This window comes from Phyllosticta citriasiana (assembly GCF_038021145.1).
Source record: "Phyllosticta citriasiana strain CBS 120426 chromosome Unknown IWZ02scaffold_3, whole genome shotgun sequence".
Classification (NCBI taxonomy): Eukaryota; Fungi; Ascomycota; class Dothideomycetes; order Botryosphaeriales; family Phyllostictaceae; genus Phyllosticta; species Phyllosticta citriasiana.
The window spans coordinates 277,067-297,596 of NW_027117280.1; the positions used below are offsets into that span (position 1 = coordinate 277,067).

General features: G+C 57.7%; 8 protein-coding genes across 8 annotated transcripts; 4 read left to right on the plus strand and 4 right to left on the minus strand.

Moving 5' to 3' along the window:
- Positions 1 to 264: 264 nt before the first annotated feature.
- On the plus strand, positions 265 to 918 carry IWZ02DRAFT_487983 (uncharacterized protein; the record flags this gene model as incomplete). The annotated part of the gene is made up of 4 exons (XM_066769416.1): positions 265 to 325; positions 376 to 425; positions 516 to 603; positions 650 to 918. The coding sequence occupies 4 exons, from the start codon at positions 265 to 267 to the stop codon at positions 916 to 918; spliced, it is 468 nt and encodes a 155-aa protein (XP_066624981.1).
- IWZ02DRAFT_169943 (uncharacterized protein) lies at positions 792 to 2,243 on the plus strand. Its single transcript, XM_066762187.1, has 2 exons — positions 792 to 1,609; positions 1,728 to 2,243. Exons 1-2 carry the CDS (start codon positions 1,060 to 1,062, stop codon positions 1,832 to 1,834), a joined length of 657 nt encoding a protein of 218 aa, XP_066624982.1. The 5' UTR covers positions 792 to 1,059; the 3' UTR covers positions 1,835 to 2,243.
- A 490-nt stretch (positions 2,244 to 2,733) lies between these two features.
- On the minus strand, positions 2,734 to 3,723 carry IWZ02DRAFT_487985 (uncharacterized protein; the record flags this gene model as incomplete). The annotated part of the gene is made up of 1 exon (XM_066769417.1): positions 2,734 to 3,723. One exon carries the CDS (start codon positions 3,721 to 3,723, stop codon positions 2,734 to 2,736), a length of 990 nt encoding a protein of 329 aa, XP_066624983.1.
- A 653-nt stretch (positions 3,724 to 4,376) lies between these two features.
- IWZ02DRAFT_169984 (GPI ethanolamine phosphate transferase 3) lies at positions 4,377 to 8,013 on the minus strand. Its single transcript, XM_066762188.1, has 2 exons — positions 7,591 to 8,013; positions 4,377 to 7,544 (listed from the first exon to the last, which is right to left on the minus strand). The coding sequence occupies exons 1-2, from the start codon at positions 7,782 to 7,784 to the stop codon at positions 4,541 to 4,543; spliced, it is 3,198 nt and encodes a 1,065-aa protein (XP_066624984.1). The 5' UTR covers positions 7,785 to 8,013; the 3' UTR covers positions 4,377 to 4,540.
- A 530-nt stretch (positions 8,014 to 8,543) lies between these two features.
- Positions 8,544 to 9,104, minus strand: IWZ02DRAFT_372841 (uncharacterized protein; the record flags this gene model as incomplete). Its single annotated transcript, XM_066764661.1, has 1 exon — positions 8,544 to 9,104. One exon carries the CDS (start codon positions 9,102 to 9,104, stop codon positions 8,544 to 8,546), a length of 561 nt encoding a protein of 186 aa, XP_066624985.1.
- Positions 9,105 to 11,856: 2,752 nt separating this feature from the next.
- IWZ02DRAFT_170016 (armadillo-type protein) lies at positions 11,857 to 15,342 on the plus strand. The gene is made up of 4 exons (XM_066762189.1): positions 11,857 to 12,029; positions 12,082 to 13,668; positions 13,718 to 14,552; positions 14,599 to 15,342. The coding sequence occupies exons 1-4, from the start codon at positions 11,976 to 11,978 to the stop codon at positions 14,967 to 14,969; spliced, it is 2,847 nt and encodes a 948-aa protein (XP_066624986.1). The 5' UTR covers positions 11,857 to 11,975; the 3' UTR covers positions 14,970 to 15,342.
- An 813-nt stretch (positions 15,343 to 16,155) lies between these two features.
- IWZ02DRAFT_443692 (uncharacterized protein) lies at positions 16,156 to 17,650 on the plus strand. The gene has a single exon (XM_066767046.1). It carries the CDS (start codon positions 16,199 to 16,201, stop codon positions 17,294 to 17,296), a length of 1,098 nt encoding a protein of 365 aa, XP_066624987.1. The 5' UTR covers positions 16,156 to 16,198; the 3' UTR covers positions 17,297 to 17,650.
- On the minus strand, positions 17,651 to 18,472 carry IWZ02DRAFT_443693 (uncharacterized protein). Its single transcript, XM_066767047.1, has one exon. It carries the CDS (start codon positions 18,054 to 18,056, stop codon positions 17,724 to 17,726), a length of 333 nt encoding a protein of 110 aa, XP_066624988.1. The 5' UTR covers positions 18,057 to 18,472; the 3' UTR covers positions 17,651 to 17,723.
- Positions 18,473 to 20,530: the final 2,058 nt, after the last annotated feature.

Genomic DNA, 20,530 nt, shown 5'->3' on the forward strand with positions numbered 1-20,530 from the left:
CGGCGGGGCTCTCTCTCTCTCTCTCTCCTGCAGCGGAGACCCGCTTGGACCTTCACTCCATCTTTCCTTCGCCCATTCTATCATCAATCTGTCGAAGGCCTCGTCGTCAATCTTGTCCACGGATCTGCATCAAATCAGATACGTGACCGCGTCGGCTGCGGTGGCGGTGGTAGCGGCAGAATAGATAAATACCATCTGCTCTGGCGGCCGGCTGGTCTTGTGTGCCCAAAGGACCTGACTTTCAAAAAGTTATTCCACTCGACCATGTCCGCGCCGCCGAGGCATGCTGTCGAAGACGTGCCAGGCACCGAATACCTGGTCGACGGTAATGGAATCTGTGCTTTGTGCGTGTCAATCGCTGATGTTCATGGATAGTGAGCCATATCCTCGACGTCTCGCATGCAGTGGCAGGAACTTCGGACAGTGTCTTGCTGCCACAAGCCACGCCTTGCGGGGGGCGATCCTCTGGTGCGTAAATCACTCCATCGGAGAATATATGACTGACGAAATGTCAGAACTGGAGCCAATACAAGAAGTACTACCAGCTCTTCCTGCTATCACTATACGCATGCTCCTTTTCCTACGGTGAAAGCATTCTCGGAGGTAAGAAGACCATCACCTCACACAAAGCAAACCTAACGAAAACCAGCCGCATGGACAACCGTCAGAGAAGACACGGGCGTCTCGCTGACCAACATGAACGGCGGCAGCGCCCTCAACTATCTGCTTCTCGGCCTCGTCAACATCTTCTGGATCCCGGCGTGCATGAAGATCGGCCGGCGGCCCGTCCTCCTTCTAACAACGATCCTAACGTTGGCTTCGGCGCTGTGGACGGGCTTCTCCCACGGCACGGCGCAGTGGATGTTTTCGATGGTTTTGGGCGGTTTTGGGACGAGCGCTTATGAGGCCGTCATTTAGCTGTGTGTGTGTTTGACATGTTCGTCGTGCACGAGCGGGGCCGCGCGTTGTCGGTGTATCTGTTTGGGCAGCAGTTGGGACGCATGTGAGTCGAAGTCCTCCTTCCCCTGAATCTTCGAGTCGTGTGTGTGTGTGGGACTGATGCGAGAGGGGCCAGTCTTGGGCTCATCACCGGCGGCAGCGGTGCTGATGCGCTCGGCTGGCGCTGGGCGCAGTACATCTCGACCATCATCAACGGCAGCGTGCTTCTCCTGCTGCTGTTCACCTTTGAGGAAACAACGTTCCCGCGTTTCCTCTTTAATAACCGTCAAGGGACTGCCGCTGCAGCCGCCTTATCCACCGTACCCCAGGCAAAACCAACGAACGCACTCTGCCCACGTCAACAACAATAGAAACAACGAGGCCAAATGCCACTACCTCGACACCAAAAAAAAAAAAAAAAAAAACAAAAAAAAAACGCGCCACTCAGACGTCTCCATCTCCGACATCGAAATCGGCGCCGCCGCACCCGACATCCCCGCCCGCAGCTTTTCGCAGGAAATGCAGCTGTGGACGTACTACGGCGAAGACTGCACGTCGTACTGGCACTTCTTCAAGCTGCCCTTCTACCCTTTCGCTTTCCCCAACATCGTGAAACCAGGTTTCATCTTCGCGATTGCGTGCACGGCGGGAATCGTGTCGTTTAATGCGAGTGAGTTGTGTTCTGTTGTCGCTCCTACCTTGCCTATCTACCCCTTATCCTTATTCAATTGCGTTTCTGCGATTCCGCGGATACATGCGTGTGTATGGATCTCGTTAACGCGTTGCAGTCTCCGAAATCATGACCGCGCCGACCCACCACTGGAGCACAACATCAACCGCCCTGCTCTCCCTGTCCGCCCTCCTCGGCGCCGTCATCGGCTACATGACCAGCTGACCCCTCTCCGACACCCTCGTCCTGCACCTCGCGCGCGCGCCTTGACGCCGGCACCAAAGAACCCGAAACGCGTCTCTCGGCGTCTCTCGCCGCTCCTCTCCTGCTTCCTGTACGGCGGCTCCGGCTACCTCCTCTACGGGTGGGGCGCCGCCTTCGTATTTCCGTGGCCCGTCGTCGCGGTCGGACTGGGCGGCATGATTGCGCAGCAAGTCGGGGCCGCGGGCGTGGCGACGTCGTTTGCGATGGATTGTTTTGGGCAAGTTCGTGAGTGGAGAGGTGGTCAACTGTAGTGATGGCGGTTTTGCTCGAGTGCGGTTAATTTTGGCGTTGGTTATACTTTGCAGCCATTTGTCGAGGCGGGCGGGTATGGGTGGTATTTTATGGTGTTTGGGGTTCTTGATGTGGGGAGTATGGGGGTTGGTGTGGTGGTGGGGTGGTGGGGGAGGAGGTAGAGGAAGGGTTGGAAAGGGAGGTATGAGCGTTTTTGAGGGAGAGGGGGGGCGTTGCGTGTGGTGTGACGATCTGGCTGTGTGTGGTGTTTGTCACGGATTTTCGCGTCTCTTGATCAGTTGTTGAAGGTTGGGGATGTAGTGAGATTCGTAAGTCACTTCTCCAATTGTCCACTCGAACTATATTAAGTCATGGTGTGAGAAAAAGCACTGTCCATTTCCTACTCATGATTGTTAGTCTCGGTCACTTGAAGGAGAAAACACCCGTACTTAGCTTACCTTGTCTGCAACCGAAGGCAGGTGATCCAGGTTCCACCCCTCGCATCATCCATTTCCAAGAGAGGTATCCATCGCCAACAGCACTACCAGAGCGTCACCAAGCACATAGCCCCAATCAGGCATGCAGGTCAGAAGTGACAAGTTACCGACCAAAGCGCAAGCCGTGAATCATCACCACCTGCCATACTTGTCCCAAGAACGATCCGCATCATCGTCGAAACTGCGAACGCCGTTGGACGCGCCATAAGTTCTTATGGGCTCCCACTTAGACTTGCTGGAAGAATGGTGGTCGTCTTTGTCGTTGTCGTCGTGGTCGTCGTTGTCGTCCTTGAGCGCGGTCTCCTCGCCGCTTTCCGGGAATTTGCCACAGGCACCCTCGTGCATCCAATCATGCTTGCTGGCAGGATGGTCGTGATCGTCGTAGTCCTTGAACCCAATCTCCGTGGCCTTGTATTCGGCTTGGCCACCCGCAAGCTTCCAACCATCGACGCTGGAAGAAAGTTCGTCGTCAACGTCGTCGTCCTTGGACGCAGTGTCCTCGTTGTTTGATCCATCATCATCACCGAAGGGGTCCCACGCAGGCTCGCTGGAGGAGTTTTCGTCATCGTCGTCCACTTTCTCTTCCCCTGCGGACGGGGCCTCTCCGTCGCTAGATCCAGATCCAGCGTCCGACATGCCAAGGTCAGAGCAAGCGACAAAATCTTCCACCGCCTCTCCTTTTCCTTCTTCCTCGCCACTGTCCTCGGCGTGCATCGCGCCAGCCCTTGCCCTCAACCTCAACTTCTCAACGCACGCCTCGCGCTCGACAAGTACATCCGCGACCTCCCTAGCCCACGCGCTCCGCCAAAGTACCTCAAAGTGCGACAGTCCCATGAACGCATCCAGCACCCTCTCGAAAGTGGCGGGGTCGAGACATGGATCATTGCTTTCAAAAGGCGCTTTGCCCTGTGCGGTGAAGAGGTCGCGGTAAACGGTATTGTGCGGGTCGAAGAAGTCGGTGAAGAGGCGCAGTGTGGATGCGCGGTGGGCAAGGGGGAGAGTCGTTTTGTTGGCTTCGTAGATGTAGTAGAGGCGGTAGGCGATGTGGAGGTGCGGTGTCAGGTCCGAGGAGGAGGTGTGGTGGTAGTAGGCTTTGAGGTCGGTAAGGGTGAGGGAAGACATGGTTCGTTAGTGGTCGGCGTGGTGTAGTGTGGTGTGGCGAAGTGTTGCCGAAAAAGAGGCAGGGTAGGTTTCTTTGCGCGCGCGCACACACTTGATCCTGCAAGGCCGTTGTTCCGTTTCCTTCGTGTGCCTTCGAGGTCAAGGACAACTGTAGATGCGTCTTGAGGCCGTGCAAAAGCCCGCAATCGCAAAGAGTCGAGCGGAGTCGAGAGCGGTGGAAGTGAAAGGCGAGCGCACCGCAGGCGGCCGCGACGGCGACGGCAAAGGAAGCGCAGTGACTGGGCCCGCGCAAACAATTGGACGAGGCTGGTTGGCTCAGGACATGCACGTTGCAGTCGTAGTGAGAGGGCTCGTAGCCTGCAGAAGCTCAAGGTGTGTTTGGTTATTGTTTTGTTTGAGAGAGGACGCATCTGTGGGTGTCGAAGAAGAACACACACCAGACGACCGGGAACTATCACTCATGACGTCGTCACTCCGCCGACGACGCATGCCCAACGGAAGCGTACCTACCTTAGGTACCTAAGATACAAGCATGAATGTCCTACGAAGCATGGTAGAAAGGCTGCGTAAACGAGACAGACAACAGGGAGCCCGGCACTTTCAAATCAGATTTCACATTTACGCCTTCTTTTGGGATAACATGCTATATATGTACAATACAAGAGGATCTAGGCACGCATGATCTGCTGTTTGCTGCGCCTTTCTGGTTCTATCTCTTTCACTCGTGTCTTCATGTGAAGACGTCCGGTCCGCCGCCTCTTCTTTCTCTTCCTCCTCCTCTTCCCTCTTCCCCCCCGCCCACACAAACCCAACAAGCTCACCACCCAAACACTGTACTCACGCTGCCAAAAGCCCACCACGTCCCCACAACCCCGCCCGCAACCACCATCACGCAAACCACCGCCACGCCCCCGGCCGCGGTCAAGAAGCGCGGACAAAAAACGCGATACAGCATCAAATGGCGCCTCAACCAAGCCGTCTCGAGCGCCGAGGCCAACGCGATGCCCACAAAAACGGCAACGAACGTAGCCGCCGCCATAGCAACGGCGCCAAGGAGGGCGGGGCGTTTAGGCGGGGCGCGCCAGAGGGGCAGAGCGGGGACGGCGACGGAGGCGAGGACGAGCGGCGCGAAGGTGTTGAGGGTGACGAGGAGCGGGGAGAGCGGGTACGAGACCGTGTGCGTGGAGAGGAATGCCGTGTCCCATTGGATGCTGGGGAGGGTGGCGCTGTGGCCGGTGGTGAAGAAGTGGGAGAGGGCGAGGAGGGCGAGGGTTGTGGGGCCGATTGCTGACGCCGTGGGGCGCGTCCATGATGCTTCTTCTTCTCCTGATGATGATGATGATGAGGGGTAAAAGGGCAGGTTGGGCATGTTGAGCTTGTTGGCCGCCACCATCTCGAGCAGACAGAAGATTTGCACCAGCATGGCCCCCATGGCCCCCGCGCCCATCGGCTTCTGCACATGCACCAGCAGCAGCGCCCACGCGGGCAAAAGCAGCGCGTACCGCGTCCCATGCACATTGGCATAGCCGCGAATCTCCAGCGCCGTGTTCGCATCCTTGCTGACGACCGTCGAGTCGTTCTCGTCACCGGGCCGCGCCTCGCGCGTGCGGATCTGCAAGAGCGGCTTGCACCACGCGTAGACGGTGTAGCCGACGGCGAGGGCCAGGCCGATTGTGACGCGGCTGAAGACGACGCGGATGCCCTTCTGGCTGCGCTTGGGGATTTGCGGGAGCAGGTCGGCGTCGTCGGCGGCGTCGAGGCCCCAGAAGATGGCCGACAGGAGCAGCCCGATGCGGAAGGTGAAGCCGAGCCAGAAGGGCGCGAGGCCGTGGTACGAGTGGGTGCGCGTGTAGAAGAGCTTGATGGCTTCGGGGAGGGCCAGCGCGACGGCGAAGGGAATGGCGAGTTGCCAGAGCGCCGACGTTGACGAGGTGGACGAGGCGTAGTATGTCGATTTGCAGTAGGGCATTTGCTCTTCACGACAGAGGCGCGAGAGGGATGAGAGGCGCGTCAGCAGGATGAAGACGAGAGAGTGGTAGCAGCCCAGCGCGCGGTTCTCGGCCTTGTCCTGCCGCAGCGACGACGCGAAGAACAAGACACCCAGCGTCGCCAGCAAAAAGTACAGGATGCGGTCTTCCCAGATGGTGTACGAGTTGGACGCAAAGCCCACGGCCAGCAGCGTCGGAAACACCAGGCTGACCCAGCCCCAAAACGACGTCGGAGAAGGGGACCGCACGCGGAACTTGGCCGTGTACAGCGCCGACGCCAGGCCAACGAGCGACAGCACGGCGCCGCCAAAGAAGACGGAGTGCTGCACTTCAAACGGCTCGATGAGGTAGCCGGCGGCGGCTCCACCTGCAGAACCAAAGACAAGGCCCAACAGCCCCCTCATCAGCAGCAGCGGCGTCAGGTCCGTGTGGTCGCCCGTGACGCCGCGCGCGTAGACGACAAGCACGGCCAGCGACGCCGCCAGCACGCCGATGCCTTGAACCATGCTGACGAGGTGGAACTCGGCCCACAGGCTCTTACACACGCTGAGCGTCAGCTTCTGGTAGCTCGAGTACCGCTCGTACGCCTGCTTCCACTGCTCCTGGGTCGGCTTGGACGTCTTGACGAGCGCGTCCCACGTCCGCTGCGCCATGTCCCACAGGCCCAGCGGCGACACTTCTTGCTCAGCCAGCCCCTTGGCCAGCGCGTATTCGTGCTGGTAGCGGTGGATCTGCGCCGCCGCGAGGCGGTTCACGAGGGCGAGGTTGCGATGGTCGTCGCCGCGCGGGCCGACAAAGGCCTCCTCGATCGGCTTGCCGAGATTGTTGAACGGAATGGGCAGGCCCAGGAGCAGCGCCAGCGTGGGGACGAGATCGATTTGGTTCACTGGTCGCTCCTTGGCCGTGGCAGGCGGCTGCACAAAGTCGGCGTGGCTGCGGCCAAAGATGCCCCTTTTCGAGTACATCCACAGCGCGGCCTGGACCTCGTCGTCCGACTCGCCGCCGTGGTCGCCCTTGGAGTCCATGCCGTGGTCACCCATGACGACCAGCAGCGTATCGTCGTCGAGCGTGTCCACGACGCGCCGGAACACGCCGTCCATTTGCTGCAGCTTGTCCGTCATGGCCGGGTGGTCCGGCCCGTAGCGGTGGCCCGCGTGGTCCACGCCCAAGTAATGCCCTATGAGAACGTCCCACTTGGACGAGTTGGCGGGCGCCAAGTACGGAAATAGGTGCTCGCTCACGCCGTTGTCGACCGTGTGCAGATCCCACACGTTGAACGAGTCGTACGGCCGCGTGAGCACTGCGTCAAACAGGCCCGGGAACAGTGAGTGCCAAGTGTCGTCACCCAAGTGCACCACATTCTTGCTCGCATTGCGCAGCTGCGCTATCAAATTGTCCTCGTCAATGGCGGTGCCGGCAAAGTTGGACCCCGCGTCGATAAACGTCGGCAGCGTCCCCGTCGTCAGTCCCTTGAGGCGCTGTAGCGTCGTCGTCGGCGGATCCGCAATAAACGGCAGCAGCACAGCATTATTGGGCTGCTTGCTCGCCGTCTCGTACAAAAAGGGAATGGCATTGTGGAAGTGGTGCGGCTTGGTGTCGTCTTCGCGGGGCAGAAACGGAACCGTGAAGTCATAGCGCAGCGCGTCAACGATGATGACGACGGCCTTTTCAAACGACTTTGGATGCCAACAGCCCTTTTCTATCGTCCCAGGAGTATGAGAGGTGCCGTACAAGTCTACCGGGGGGACCGCGCAGTCGGATTTGTGGTCGAGAACCAGGCGCGTCAGGAGAAAGCCGGTGGTGAAGAGGTAAAGGCCCAGGATATGAAGGACGCTGCGCCAAATGAGCCAACGACACGAAAGTTGGATGCCATACTGACCTCATGAGGGCCAAAAAGGCCACGAGCAGGCTGTGGGAGCTCTTGAACTGCAGCTCCCGCCGCTTGTCGGCCGCCTTTGCATCTCCAGACCGGTTGCGGAGGCCCTGGGCTTCCTCCTGCTCTTGCCTGGCCTTTGCGGCCGCAAACTGGGCGGCGATGCCCTGGTATTCGGACCTGGGTTTGCCCTCCTCCATTGGCGCTTCAATTGCGAAATGGCATTGGGCGGAATGTCGAGGGCGACGAGACGCAGCGCAGTCGGTGAAATCAAAGAGCTCTGGCTCGGCAAAGGTTCGGATCGACGTCAGCACATGGCATCCCTGCAGCTGACGGCGACCGGGGACAAGCTTAATTTCATGTTGCCATGTGAAATGCTCTATTTTGGTAAACACATCGGCCGAACGGCCTCTCCCGCCCGCCTACTGCAGGAACCAGGCACCGTCTCCACCTTTTTACAGCACCTCCTTTGTATCATACATTACAGAATAGAAGCTATAAACTTGCGAGGGGAGCGCTAGTCCCCACGAGCAAACGGGCTATCCAGACAGTTTTGGCGGCCCGTTAGAAAAAAAACTAATCGGTCGAGGGGGTTCTCATCGCGGGTACGCCAAAAAAGCAAGCGCTCTGCAAGAATGTACAGAAAAGGACGCCGAAAATGTGCAGTGCAAGGGCCTTTTCATCAAGAGCTCCCAGAGCCGATCCGCAAACGCCAACGCTGCAGGTTGTCGAGGGGTGGATTGCAGTGGGAGTAATAAACAATAAGGAGGGTGAGCTGGCACCGACACCAGTAAAAGAGTGCAGACCGGCGTGGAATCTGCACACTAGAAAAATCGTCATCAAAAAAAAAAAAAAAAAAGCGAAACTGGGAAAGCTCAGTCGGTCGTAGCCAGAGGCTTTCAATGGTTGATGGGACAGGGATTGATTTCTAGGCAAGTGTCCGGGGGTACGAGAGTTGCTCAAATCGAGTACTCGTTCTTCTCGATGGTCTTTTCCTTGAGACCACCTATGCGCTCGAGGTCGAGGGAGACGAAGCGGTCGTTTTCGTCCTTTTGGTAGGGCGGCAGCTGCTCGTCTTGGACGGGCTCGAGGCCGACACTGTGCTCGCCGACGCGAACGACGACGACGCGTCCCGGCTGCTTGCTGCCCTTGTCGTCCACTTCCTCGGGGAAAGTTATGCGAATCTCTGGGATAGGACTGTCAGGAGAGCGCGCTTCGTTCATAAGGTCCTTTTTCTCATCGTAGACGTATATCGAGCCGCGGTTGTCGCCAGGGTAGGGAGGGGCCGTGGTCAAGGTGAGGCTGCGGTGGTGGTGCGATACCTTGGCATTGGGATCGTGCTCGTTGTACATGGGCAGCTCCGACTGCTTTTTGGCGTTGCGCGCGCGGCGAAGCATAAAGAGGGCAATGACGGAGAGGAAGGCAACGAGGACCAGAACCAAAAGAGCGATGAGGAGCTTGATCATGGCGGGCGTAAGGGAGAAGTCGCCGTCGCGGCGGACCAGAGTCGAGTAGGCCATGGTGAAACGAGTGGCGGCGGATTGCTATCGTTGGAGGACCTGTGTCTCCGAGTGCCAAAACAAATGCGCAGGGGGCCGACGAGGAGGGTCGAAGGTGTTCGAAGACGCGTGTCTGAGTTGAGAGTGTCTGGGCAAGACGTGAGCTATGCGGCGGCGGGCGTGTATACGCGGCAAAGGAGACTCGGGCGTAGGGCGTAGCGTACCGGCGCAGGGAGTTTTCCGGGGCGGCGGGCACTGGATGGTATGGTCGAGTCGTCGACAGCGGTGGTGGAGAATGAATGACTGGCAGTCGGGCTGAGAGAGTGAAGCCAACGACTGGGTGCGATGCTGCTCGGAAGAGGAATGAACGACGGCGGTCGGGAAAAGGAAAAGAGAGAAGGGAAGAAGAAGAAGAAGAAGAAGAAGAAGAAGGGAGCGGAGAGGAGAACAAACGGGTTGTCATGCATCCCAATTGGGACGCTAGCGCCGAGACGGAAATTGCGCTGCTGGATCTGCCAACCAACTTGGACCAACATGCACCTCGCCCGCACCACGGCGCTTGCGTGGATTTTCCAGGCGAATCGCAATCAACGCGGCCAGGCGCTCAAAGTAGAGCGCATACACGATGTCTGGGCGGGGCCGTGTTCTCGTCGCGGTCGCTCAGGAGCCGCACGGCTGCTTGTCAACGGCGACCAGTAGACGGCGCAAATCATTCCTAATGTCATCTCTCTTTATATATATCGACAGATAGAGTTGCCGTTAAGGTTATTGCATGAGCGCTGTTCTGAGGCGCATCCGGTCTCGTAGAGATGAGAAATCTGGGGGGCGACGCAAGGGAACCCTACGGCGGCGCTGCATTCCCCGCAAGGCCCTCGACAACAAGAATATGTCGAGGCACAAAGAGCAGCAGCACACGTGGATGCTGATGATGTTTATGTAGGCCCTTCATTCTTTGCAGCTCGGCAATCGATGGCCAAGATGACGCAGCAGCAGACCAAGTTCTCCACATTATCCGGGGGCATTCCAGAATCCAGACGCGGACTGGAAGGGCCGAGGTTTCTGCGTCGCCGAGAATAGAAGGGTGGAATCGCGAAGTCGGCGGCAAGTGTTGAAAAACGATGCACAAGGAGAGGCCGGGCATGATGGCGCAGGGAGTAGCAGAGTCACGTCAGGACAAGCCAACCAAGCAGTCGATATCTCTGTCTGAAGGTGGAGCAGCGGGTTTGGTCAGGTCAGGTCTAGCGGGCGGGCCGGCGGGTGTGCAGCGTGACACTGACGCATTTGGAATTGTACTCGTTGCGTCGGAAAATAAAGCCAGCGTCTCATCGGCAAGGCGAGGACGCTGTGAAACCATGCTGTCTCAAGATGGTGCGTCGGGGAGCGACAGAGCAGAGAGCGACTATTGGAGAGGCTGCGTGGTACGATGGGCGGATGGAATGATGGGGATGATGTGTGGAGTTGTGAGAGGGGACGGCGGGGGACAAGAGTGGATGCGATGCGATGCGATGCGATGCGATGCGATACGAAGCGAAGCGCCAAGGATCACAAGGACCATTGAGGACGACGATGAATGACAATTGACGACAGGCAAGAGACGGGACCTTTAACACGTAGCGACAGCCTCAGGACTGCTGCAGTCGAGACACACGGAGCAGCGCAGCGCAGCGCAGAGCAGCCCTGCCCAACGGCGGCGGCGGCACGCGACGACTTAGAGAGATGGACCTCACCTCAGCTTGGAAGTGCCGTGGCCATGTAGATAGATAGATAGATAGATAGATAGATAGATAGATAGATAGATAGATGATCGACCGCGGCCCCATTTTTAGCCAGCAGGACAGGACCAACAAGGCGATTCTCAGCTTCACCTCAGGTCAGGCTCAGCGAGCAACAACAACAACACCACCACCACCACCACCACCACCACAAACTAAGACCTGGGGCCCCTCCCTCCACTCTCCCTCGCAACCCTGCCCTGTCCTGCCCTGTCCTGACTCCAACACCACAAAACGTCGCCCGCCCTACCACCAGCTTGCATCGCTTCCCTCGTTCCCGCATCCTCCGCCGCCGCCGCCGCCGCCGCCGCCGCCAAACTTAGTTCTCTGCACCTCTTCTCTCATTCTCTTCCTCTCCCTCCTCGATACCATACATACTTTTTCTCCTCCCCTCTCCTCTCCTCTCCGCTGTCCGACCTCAGCCCAGCTTCTTCTCGCGCTTCCGCCCCTCCCGCCGCCCGCCGCCGCCGCCGCCGCCGCCGCCGCCGCCGTCCGCCCCAGCCCAGCTCACTCTCCCTCCGTACAAAACCTAAGTACCGCACTGTACCGTACCTTACACGTTCGCCGTGCCGATACACGTCCTCACGTCCTTCTTCCCACTTCCACGGGAGCCCGTCCACTCGCCGTTCTTTGCCACGACGCGCCAGATTCCTCGCTTCCTCGACCCGCAGATCCCTTGCCTCTCCACCCGCCTGCGACACCCTCTGCGCCTTCTTGGGAGTCGAGAGGCACTCACTGATGCGTCCCTTGACAAGCGCGCGAGCATACCACTTCGAGCTTAGCATGCGCAGCGCTTGACACACACACACACACAAAGCCCTCTGTAATTACTGTCTACCCAAGGGGCCCCAATTGTCCATCCTGCCGAGCCCTCTCTGTATATTCCACTTCCCTAAAAGGTGCGTCCTCGCTCCCTCTCTCTTGCCGCCGCCCTCCGTCGTCATCCACCGCCTGCTGTGTGCTGACCCAGCCTGCACGACAGCTCCCGCTCCACACCACCACCACCACCACCACCACCACCACCACCACCACCATCACCTCAACACGCAATTGTCAGCCTACCCGGCTTGGTGCTCCCGACGCCTCGCCCTCTTGTCGCCTCCAATTCTCCCCCAAGCAGATGATGGTCTCGGGCATGGTCAGCAGGCAGACGTTCCCGCTGCAGACGGGAAAGGTGCGTAAGCCTGCCACTGTCGTGTGCGACTGCAATTCTGACTGCTCCAAAGGCCATGTCGGCCTCCCGCTTCGGAGATTTTGGCGCAGTCCGCCCTTCTGATGACGAACGCCCCTCTGCGCCCTCGTCCTTTACCAACGGCTCCAAGTCCTACGGCAACATCTGGGGCAACGGCGCCCTCAACACCACCGCCTTTGCCTCGAGGGACCGTAAGGCCACGGCCGCTTCGGGTCCCATCCGCCCGCTTGCTGATGTGCGCGCAGAAAACGGCTCTTACCGCTCCTCGGCACCAGAAGAGGTCGAGGGCAAGACCGGTTCAGGGTCTCTCGTCGCCTCGTCAGAGACGGACCAGTGGAGCCATCAACGGACCCCATGGAACATATCCGAAACAACGACTCAGCCCGTTGCAAGCCGGAGAGCCTCGAGCGTATCGCCCGTCAGTCACGTCCCGTCCTCGCAGGCCTACGTCGACCCCACGTCCCACCGCTTCCCTCCCGTCTCTCGCGGGCCCATGATGGCTCAGGCCCTGGCATCCAAGTCGACGACCAAGCCAAATCTCGACCCTACTTCGGGCAACTTTGTCGTTCGACGTGCCACGGATGACAGATATGGTGATTTCGGTGCCTTTGTCGACATTGACCAGCGCCAGAGGCCGGCCGATGCGGGCATGAGAGCGTGGACCGATGCCCCAAGCCTCCACTCACCAACTGAAGAACGTCGCAGCGTCGCCAACTCGGAATACTTCTCCAACTCGAGCGCTGCCCCTTCGCGGAGTGGCAGTCTGCCTCCGTCACGCCACGGCTCCGATCCCGTACAGTTTCCTCAGTCTGCGGAGCCCTATGCACGCTATTCTCAGCCCGTCTCTGCCGCTTCCCGCGGACAACATCAGCCCATTTCTGGTCAGATCAATGGCCGCTACCAGGAGCGCATTGATTCGGCATACAGTGACATGATCACTCCGTTTTCTCGCATGTCTGTAGACAACAAGATGCCCGAACAGGCCATGACGCTGCACAGGTCGTCATTCAACGCGCAGACCAGCGCAGCCAACTACGGCCACCACCCGCAATCAGTGCATTCGCGTCAAGTCGCGGACATGACCCAACAGCATCTCGGTGCAGAAGACAACGGCGCCGGCTCCTTCACTCCTGAAGGCTACCCCAACCCCAATTCCAACCAGTATGACCACGTCCCTCTGCGCGGCTTTCAGTTTGGCAACCGTGCTGGCGTCATGACGCCCAGCATGGATTTTCGGCAGAGCCCGCAATTTTACTCCACGGGCGGCACGCCGCCCGTCTACGACCCTCTGTATCCCTCGCGCAACCCTCAGAATGGACGCACACAGCAAGATGCCGTGGTGCTGGAGAGAAAGCTGCGGGGCATCCAGCAAGAACAGCAAGGTTTCTCGCCATACGCGCAACTCTCTGCTCAATTCCCGCGTCAGTTCTACCCATACATTTACAGCATGCACATGAACGGCATGCCGGGTATTCACATGCACATGCCGATGATGCCGGGGATGATGCAACAGATTGAGCCGCCCAAGGGTCCCAGACACGACGAGAGCGGCCCAGGTCTCAGAAGTGCCATGCTCGACGAGTTCAAACACAACAGTCGCAGCAAGCACTACAATCTCAAGGTGCGTTGAACTTTTTGCGTCAATTGCGATTGCTGACCGTCAGGTTAAGGACATTTACGACCACATTTGCGAATTTAGCGGCGACCAGCATGGCTCTCGCTTCATCCAGCAAAAGCTCGAAACGGCCAACAGCGACGAAAAAGAGCGCGTGTTCAAAGAGATTCAACCGAACGCAATGCAACTCATGACGGACGTGTTTGGAAATTATGTCATCCAAAAGTTCTTTGAGCACGGTGACCAGAACCAGAAGCGCATTCTGGCCAATCGCATGAAGGGCCATGTCTTGAACTTGTCGCTGCAAATGTACGGCTGCAGAGTGGTTCAAAAGGCGCTCGAACACGTCTTGACCGACCAGCAGGCGTCAATGGTCAAGGAGCTGGAGAGTCAGGTCATACGCTGCGTCAAGGACCAAAATGGCAACCACGTCGTCCAAAAGGCCATTGAGCGGGTGCCCGCGGAACACATCCAATTCATCATTGACGCGTTCATCGGCCAAGTATCGACGCTCTCGGTCCATGGCTACGGGTGCCGCGTCATTCAGCGCATGTTGGAGCATTGCGACCGACCAGCCCGCCGCGCTCTTCTCTCAGAGCTCCACTCGTGCGCCATGACTCTGATCCCTGACCAGTATGGCAACTACGTCACGCAACACATCATCGAGCACGGCGAGCCAGACGACCGCACCAAAATCATTGAGCTTGTCAAGTGCCAGCTTCTTGCCTTTGCCAAGCACAAGTTTGCGAGCAATGTTGTCGAAAAGTGCCTCGTCTATGGCACCGACGAGCAGCGGCGCGACATGATGCGCAAGGTTTGCGAAAAGACGGACCGGGGAGAGAGCACGCTCATGTCGCTCATCAAAGATGGCTTTGGCAACTATGTCATTCGTACGTACCGCGGCTGATGAATCTGTTACAATGCTAACTTGAACAGAAAAACTCTTGGACACTCTGAGCCCGCCCGACTATGCATGCTTCCTCGAGCAACTTCAACCCGAGATTCAAAAGGCCAAGCGGACACTGGCGGGCAAACAGGTCCAAGCTGTAGGCGCCTTGCGTGGCGATGACCAGCACAAGCTAGCTAACCACATCAACAAGGTCGAAAAGAAGATGCATCGCTATGACACGCACAGCATGGTTCCGGACGCGGCTCAGCGCAACAGTGTCAGTCCGACGCTGCTGAGCACTCAGCCTTCTGCCACGGGCTCGCCCAAATCGGGCATGACGGACGACAAGAGCACTCAGCCTAGCTCGCCTCCAACCGTGGCTAGCGACTCTCCGCAGCTGCAAAAGGCTGTCCCCTGAAGGCTGTGATGCTTCGGCCGAGAAACGGCATGGCAACACGGTCGGCGCGAACATATCAACTGTTTCATACTGTCTGTTTTCGATCGTTCGCTTCGGCGTTTGACGGTTGGCGTTCCTAGCAAGGAACATGTTGCCATTTCAAGAACGAATCGCGCCATAGACGACCTGGGTATCCTCGACGCAATGTTACCCAGCCGACACGCTTCACCCTCATCGCCTCGCTTATGATGGACCTCGCGCTGTTTCATGGCGAGGCGTCGCGTCTTTGCTGCCCTTTGAAGCATCTGTACTATTCACCCCGTTTCAATTTCGTGTTTTTTCCAAATTTTTTCCCCCATTTTGCCGCCTCCACGACGGTGTGTGCATGGTAATCTTTCCTGAGTGCGGGAAGGGAAGAGAAAAAAAAAAAAAGACTGAAAGATAATGGCGCTTCTTCGATTTTCTGCGAGAAAAAAAAAATGAGGGGTTCAGGGATTTCTTTCTATTCTTTCGGGGGTTTTTTTTTTTTTTTTTTTTGTCTCGGCCTGCGCTGACCGACAGAGGCGCCACCTTCACTTTAAAGACTGTTTGAACGACGACGACTAAATTTTTGACGCTGTCACGCTACAATGTACAACGAGAGTACAATGGTGTGAATGAATGGTACGGTAGGGCAAGGGAGAATCGGAGCAATATGGCCTCGTCGTTTTGTTTCCAACTTGTCTCTTTTCCATGTTTGCTCGGCTCCTTTCGGGTACGACGGTAGATGTCCGATGTCTGTTATGGCCACCTGAACGCGGACGACGTACGTAGGTACAACAGGACTACTATGTCGGCGTTTGTTTTCAGAATGGTCTTTTTGTTGTACCTTTGTATATTTTTCTTATCCACACTCGCTGTCTCTACGAAGTTGCTGTCCGACTGGCAGCGTCCTTGGCTACTGTTGCTTCTCTCTCGGATAGAAGGTCGTCTGGAGTATGAGAATAGGCCAAATATGACTTTTCCAATGCGATGTGGACCGAGTGCCTTGCATGCTGCTGCTGCTGCACAGCTGGTCTTGGTCGAAGCGCTCGTCCTCCTCCTTGCGTTGTCGTTGTACCTACTGTCCACGCATCCATGTCTGTCCGCACCGCCGAAATCGGACCGAATCATCTCCTCGCCCCTGTAAGGCAGGTCCCGCCGACCAACATCGTCGTCATGCATCCCACCTGAACCTTACCTCGACCCCAAAACACTTTGCACGCCGCTCAATGACCACGCCACGCCTCCCCTTTCTTCGCCCAACGCTCCTCCGCTCGCTGGGCCGCTCCTCCGAAGGCAGCTCAATACCTCGACACGCCCACTGTCCACGCTTAAGATCGCGGCCGCCGCAACACCTCCGAGGAGCGGTGAGGGCCGCCCAGCGCTCGTTTGGAACCACGACGAGGGGTTGCGTGAGGGTCGACGCCAGCCCAACGCAAAGATATGGAACCGCCAACGAGCCCATGCCTCCGCCCAAGGCGGCGCAAAAAGATGTGAGCGGCAGGAGCACCGTCAAGGCAAAGAGCGGAGGTCCCAAACAGCAGACGGCAAAAGCAAAGGCGGGCGGCGCAAAGGGCGGCAAAGAAGAAGCAGCAGATAGAAATTCGCAACAAAAGGCGCCCCAGGTGTCTGGCGACGTGCCCAAGGCCTCGCCGACCATGTTTGAGACGGAGAACGTGACTGCGCCGCCCATCACGGCGAGTCCGCCGCTCCCTACCGTCAACGGCGACACGGGCACCGCCACGAGCGCCTACGACAAGAACGATGCGACAACGGCACCCGAGAACGACGCGGCAGCTGGCAGCGGCGGCGAGGTGATGCGCATGCCGCCGCCGTCGCCGCGCAAACCGCACCTGACGACGCCGCCGTACGTGCACCACTTCGACACGTGGTCGCTGGTCAAGCAACTCTCAGCATCGGGCTTCGACGAGGCGCAGAGCATCTCGATCATGAAGTCGATCCGGCTGACGCTGAACCAAAACATGGAGATGGCGCGGGCGGGGCTCGTGTCGCAGTCGGACGTGGAGAACGAGACGTACCTGTTCCGCGCCGCGTGCAGCGAGCTGCACACCGAGGTCAGCAATAACCGCAAGGCCGAGAATGAGCGCATGCTCACGCAGCGCAACCAGCTGCAGCATGAGGTGGATATTTTGGGCCAGCGGCTTGGGCAGGAGACGGGGAATCTCAAGGATGAGCTCAAGGGCATGTTTGATGATCGCAAGATGGCGGTGCGTCAGGAGCAGCGCAGCATGGAGACCAAGGTGCGTCGGCTCTGCCCCTACTACTACCTTACCTACCCTGCATTCGCGAATATCCGACGTGCCTGATTGATGATGTCGGGCAGATCCAAGAGCTCAACTACAAAATCACCGTCGCGCTCAACTCGGACGCGCGCTCCGAAGTCGAGGGCCTGCGCTGGATCATCACGCGCCGCGCCGTTACGGCCCTCGTCATCGTCGCCGCCGCAATCCTGGCCACCCTGCGCTACTCGTCCTACATGACGCACACGCAGGCCGCCGACCGCAGCGCCATGAACGCCAAGACCAGAACCAAGAACGGCGGCCCATCTCCCACCTCGTCCTCTCCCGCGGGCTCCGCTGCTACTGCTGCTGCGAACGAGAGCCACGCCGGCAATGCTGCGGCCGCGGCTGTTGCTGGTGCTGTCGCGCGCGAAGACGACGACGCCCACGGCAACAGCCCCATCGCGCCGGACGCGGCTGGTGGTGGACGCAACGGTACTTCGTCCACCGCCGCTTATGGCACCGGCGACGTGTATGGCGGCAGTGCGGCGATGCGGGCGTTGGAGCAGCGCGACGGCGGCGCAGGCGATGGCGTCATTGCTAGTGAGGGCGGTGTTAGTTTGGGATGAATAAGATGGAGGACCAATTGCCCGCCGCGCGAGCGAGCGGGAATTTTCCCGAGTTGAGTCAGCGAGTGGACGAGGTGAGGAAGGAGAGACGAGACGGCTGCAGAGGAGATGAGAGCAGAGCAGAGCAGAGCAGAGCAGAGGCGAGGGGCGCAGCGAGCCAGGGCTGTGAATGAAGAAATGAAGAAATGGAGAGTCCCATGCTTGGTTTCTGCATGCATGCATCTCTGCAGGGCGTGGGTTTGCAAGGGGCAAGGGAGGTGAGGGCGAAGTTGAGGGTTCCGCCGGGAAATCACGGCACCCACACACCACACACACCTTTCATCTCATCTCATCTGGGCCTCGCTCGGCGGTCTATCGTGTAACGTCTTCCGTCTACCATCTACCTTTGATTTGGGCTGGGATTGCGAGAGTGCAGATTCTTTCTTCACTTCTACCACTACCGGGATGGTGGGGGTGGGGATGGGGATGTAAGGAGGGAGACGGGAGGACTGGGAGACGGAAGGACTGGGAGACGGAAGGACTGGGAGGTAGGTAGGTGGGAGGGACGAGATGAAAAGCAAGCAAGAAAGCAAGCAAGCAAGCACTACAGTATAGAAAAGATACCCCCTGCTCAATATGGATTGGATTGAATTGGATTGAATTGAAGTAAGAACGGCAAGTGTTGCTGTGTCTGTATGGGGCAAAGGAAAGAAAGAAAAGGCGTCGTGTGATCGTGATCCAGCCACCCATCCCATCCCATCTGCCATCATCGCTCACACGGCATCCCGGTCCGACGTCTTCAGCAGGCGGGCGGGCGGGCGGGACGGAAGTCTCCTTGCGTCCCCGTCACCCACCCACCCATTCATCACACCTTTGCTCGGCAGGAGGGCGGTGCATGCAGAAAGACAAGCTTAAGTAAAGATCGACGGCGAGAAGAATCTGCGTTGATTTTTTTTTTTTTTTTTGCACACAGTCACTCTTGGGTTTCTTGCATCAGATGTCTGCAGTGAAGGCGATGAGATGGAAATGGAATGGTGGAAATGGAATGATGGGAATGATGGAACTCTCGTCGCCGTTCCTTGCTTGCTTTGTGTGTGCGGCATGTGCGGTACGAGCGAGCGAGCGAGCGGGTAGGTCTTCTGGTTTGGTCTGGGCCGAGGGAGTGAAGACGCCCTTGCGCCGAGGTAGGTACCTGGGTAGGTCGGGCGTGTATGAGGATGTTGGCTCGGCGAATGGAGAGGGGATGAAGGTGAAGAGGGAGAGGGAGAGGGAGTGGTCTGGGCCGGGGGGGGGGGGGGGGGGGGTGAAGATGCTCTAGATGTTTCCATGGCGGTGGACAGCTTAGGAGAGAGATTGCTGCTGGGGTTTGGGTTAGGCGGATGGAAGAAATGAACTGAGGTGAAGATGCTTCCGACGTTCGATGTTGGACGCGTGATGAAGAGTTGCCGCGTTGGGCGAATGAAAATGAAGCAGAAGTGAGATTGCTCTAGACGTTCGACGTTAGACAGGCACAGAGAAATTTCCTCTTTGGGCCAGATCGCGTCCGTGGACGATATATAGGTATTCATTTTCTGTATTTTTTTTTTTATGCCGTCTCCTATGGATTCAGCGGAGGAAAGGTGGCTGGATGGGATGTTACCATGTCAGGTTGAATGAAGATGGAGAGGGAGAGATCTGTGAGGAGTGAAGATGCTTTAGATGTTTGACGTTAGACCGGTGTTGAAGAGTTAACGTTTTGGGCGAATAATAAATGAAGAGAAGTGAAGATGCTCTAGACGTTTGACGGTGGACGGGCGCAGAGAACTTGCCTCTTTCGGACGAAATTCGATTTTCTAGGTTCTTGGTGCCGTCCTCTAGTGGATTGCACGCTGCAGAGGTGAGAGGATTACGTCGTAGGCGTGGGTGAGTTTCCGTCGTTAGGTACTTCAGACAATCGGTGTTGTCGGATGGATAGCGAGTTACCGGTTTTGGAATGGAAATGAAGAGAGTTTTGTGCGGAGGTGAAGATATTACAGACGTTTGATGTTGGACCCGTGTTGAAGAGTTGCCGTTTTAGGCAAATGAAAATGGAATGAAGAGAGGTGAAGACGCTCCAGACGTTCGACGCTGGACGGGCGCAGAGGAATTACCGCTTTCGGTCAACGAAGAGGCGCGTGCCTTCGCCCTCGACCAATGGATGAATTGCTGCAAAATGGACGATGCTTTTGCGCGATGGATTCGTCCGCTGCTGTGCAACGTGTCCGCTTTCGCTGCTGCGGCTTCTTCCATGTGGGTGCTTTACTGGGTTGTGTTGATCAGGTCAGTTGGGAATGGATGGAGCAGCGGTTTGAACTTCTCTCTCTGGAGATCTCTGCGCAATCGGTGGGTCGGCACGTTGCTTTAAAGTTGATTCTAGCCGTGGAGGAGAGCGGTTCGATTGAAGTGATGATAAGACTATTTAGTCGTGTCTTGCCTTTCTTTCCGCTCTTCTTCTTCTTCTCCTTCGTCTGGCTTTGGAAGCCGGAAGTGCATGAACACAAAGGCATCTTCGTAGTCATCGAATTGAAACGCCAGGCGAAAGCCCAATTCTGCGATCTCAAATATCATGACCGAGCCATCGCAGCTACTCCAGCCTTTGTATTTGCCGCATGCCGCTTCGATGCGGTGTGGATCCAACATCAGCTTCGTACGCAAAGAATTCGGCTCGAAGTTCGAAAAAGTCCAGTATGATTCC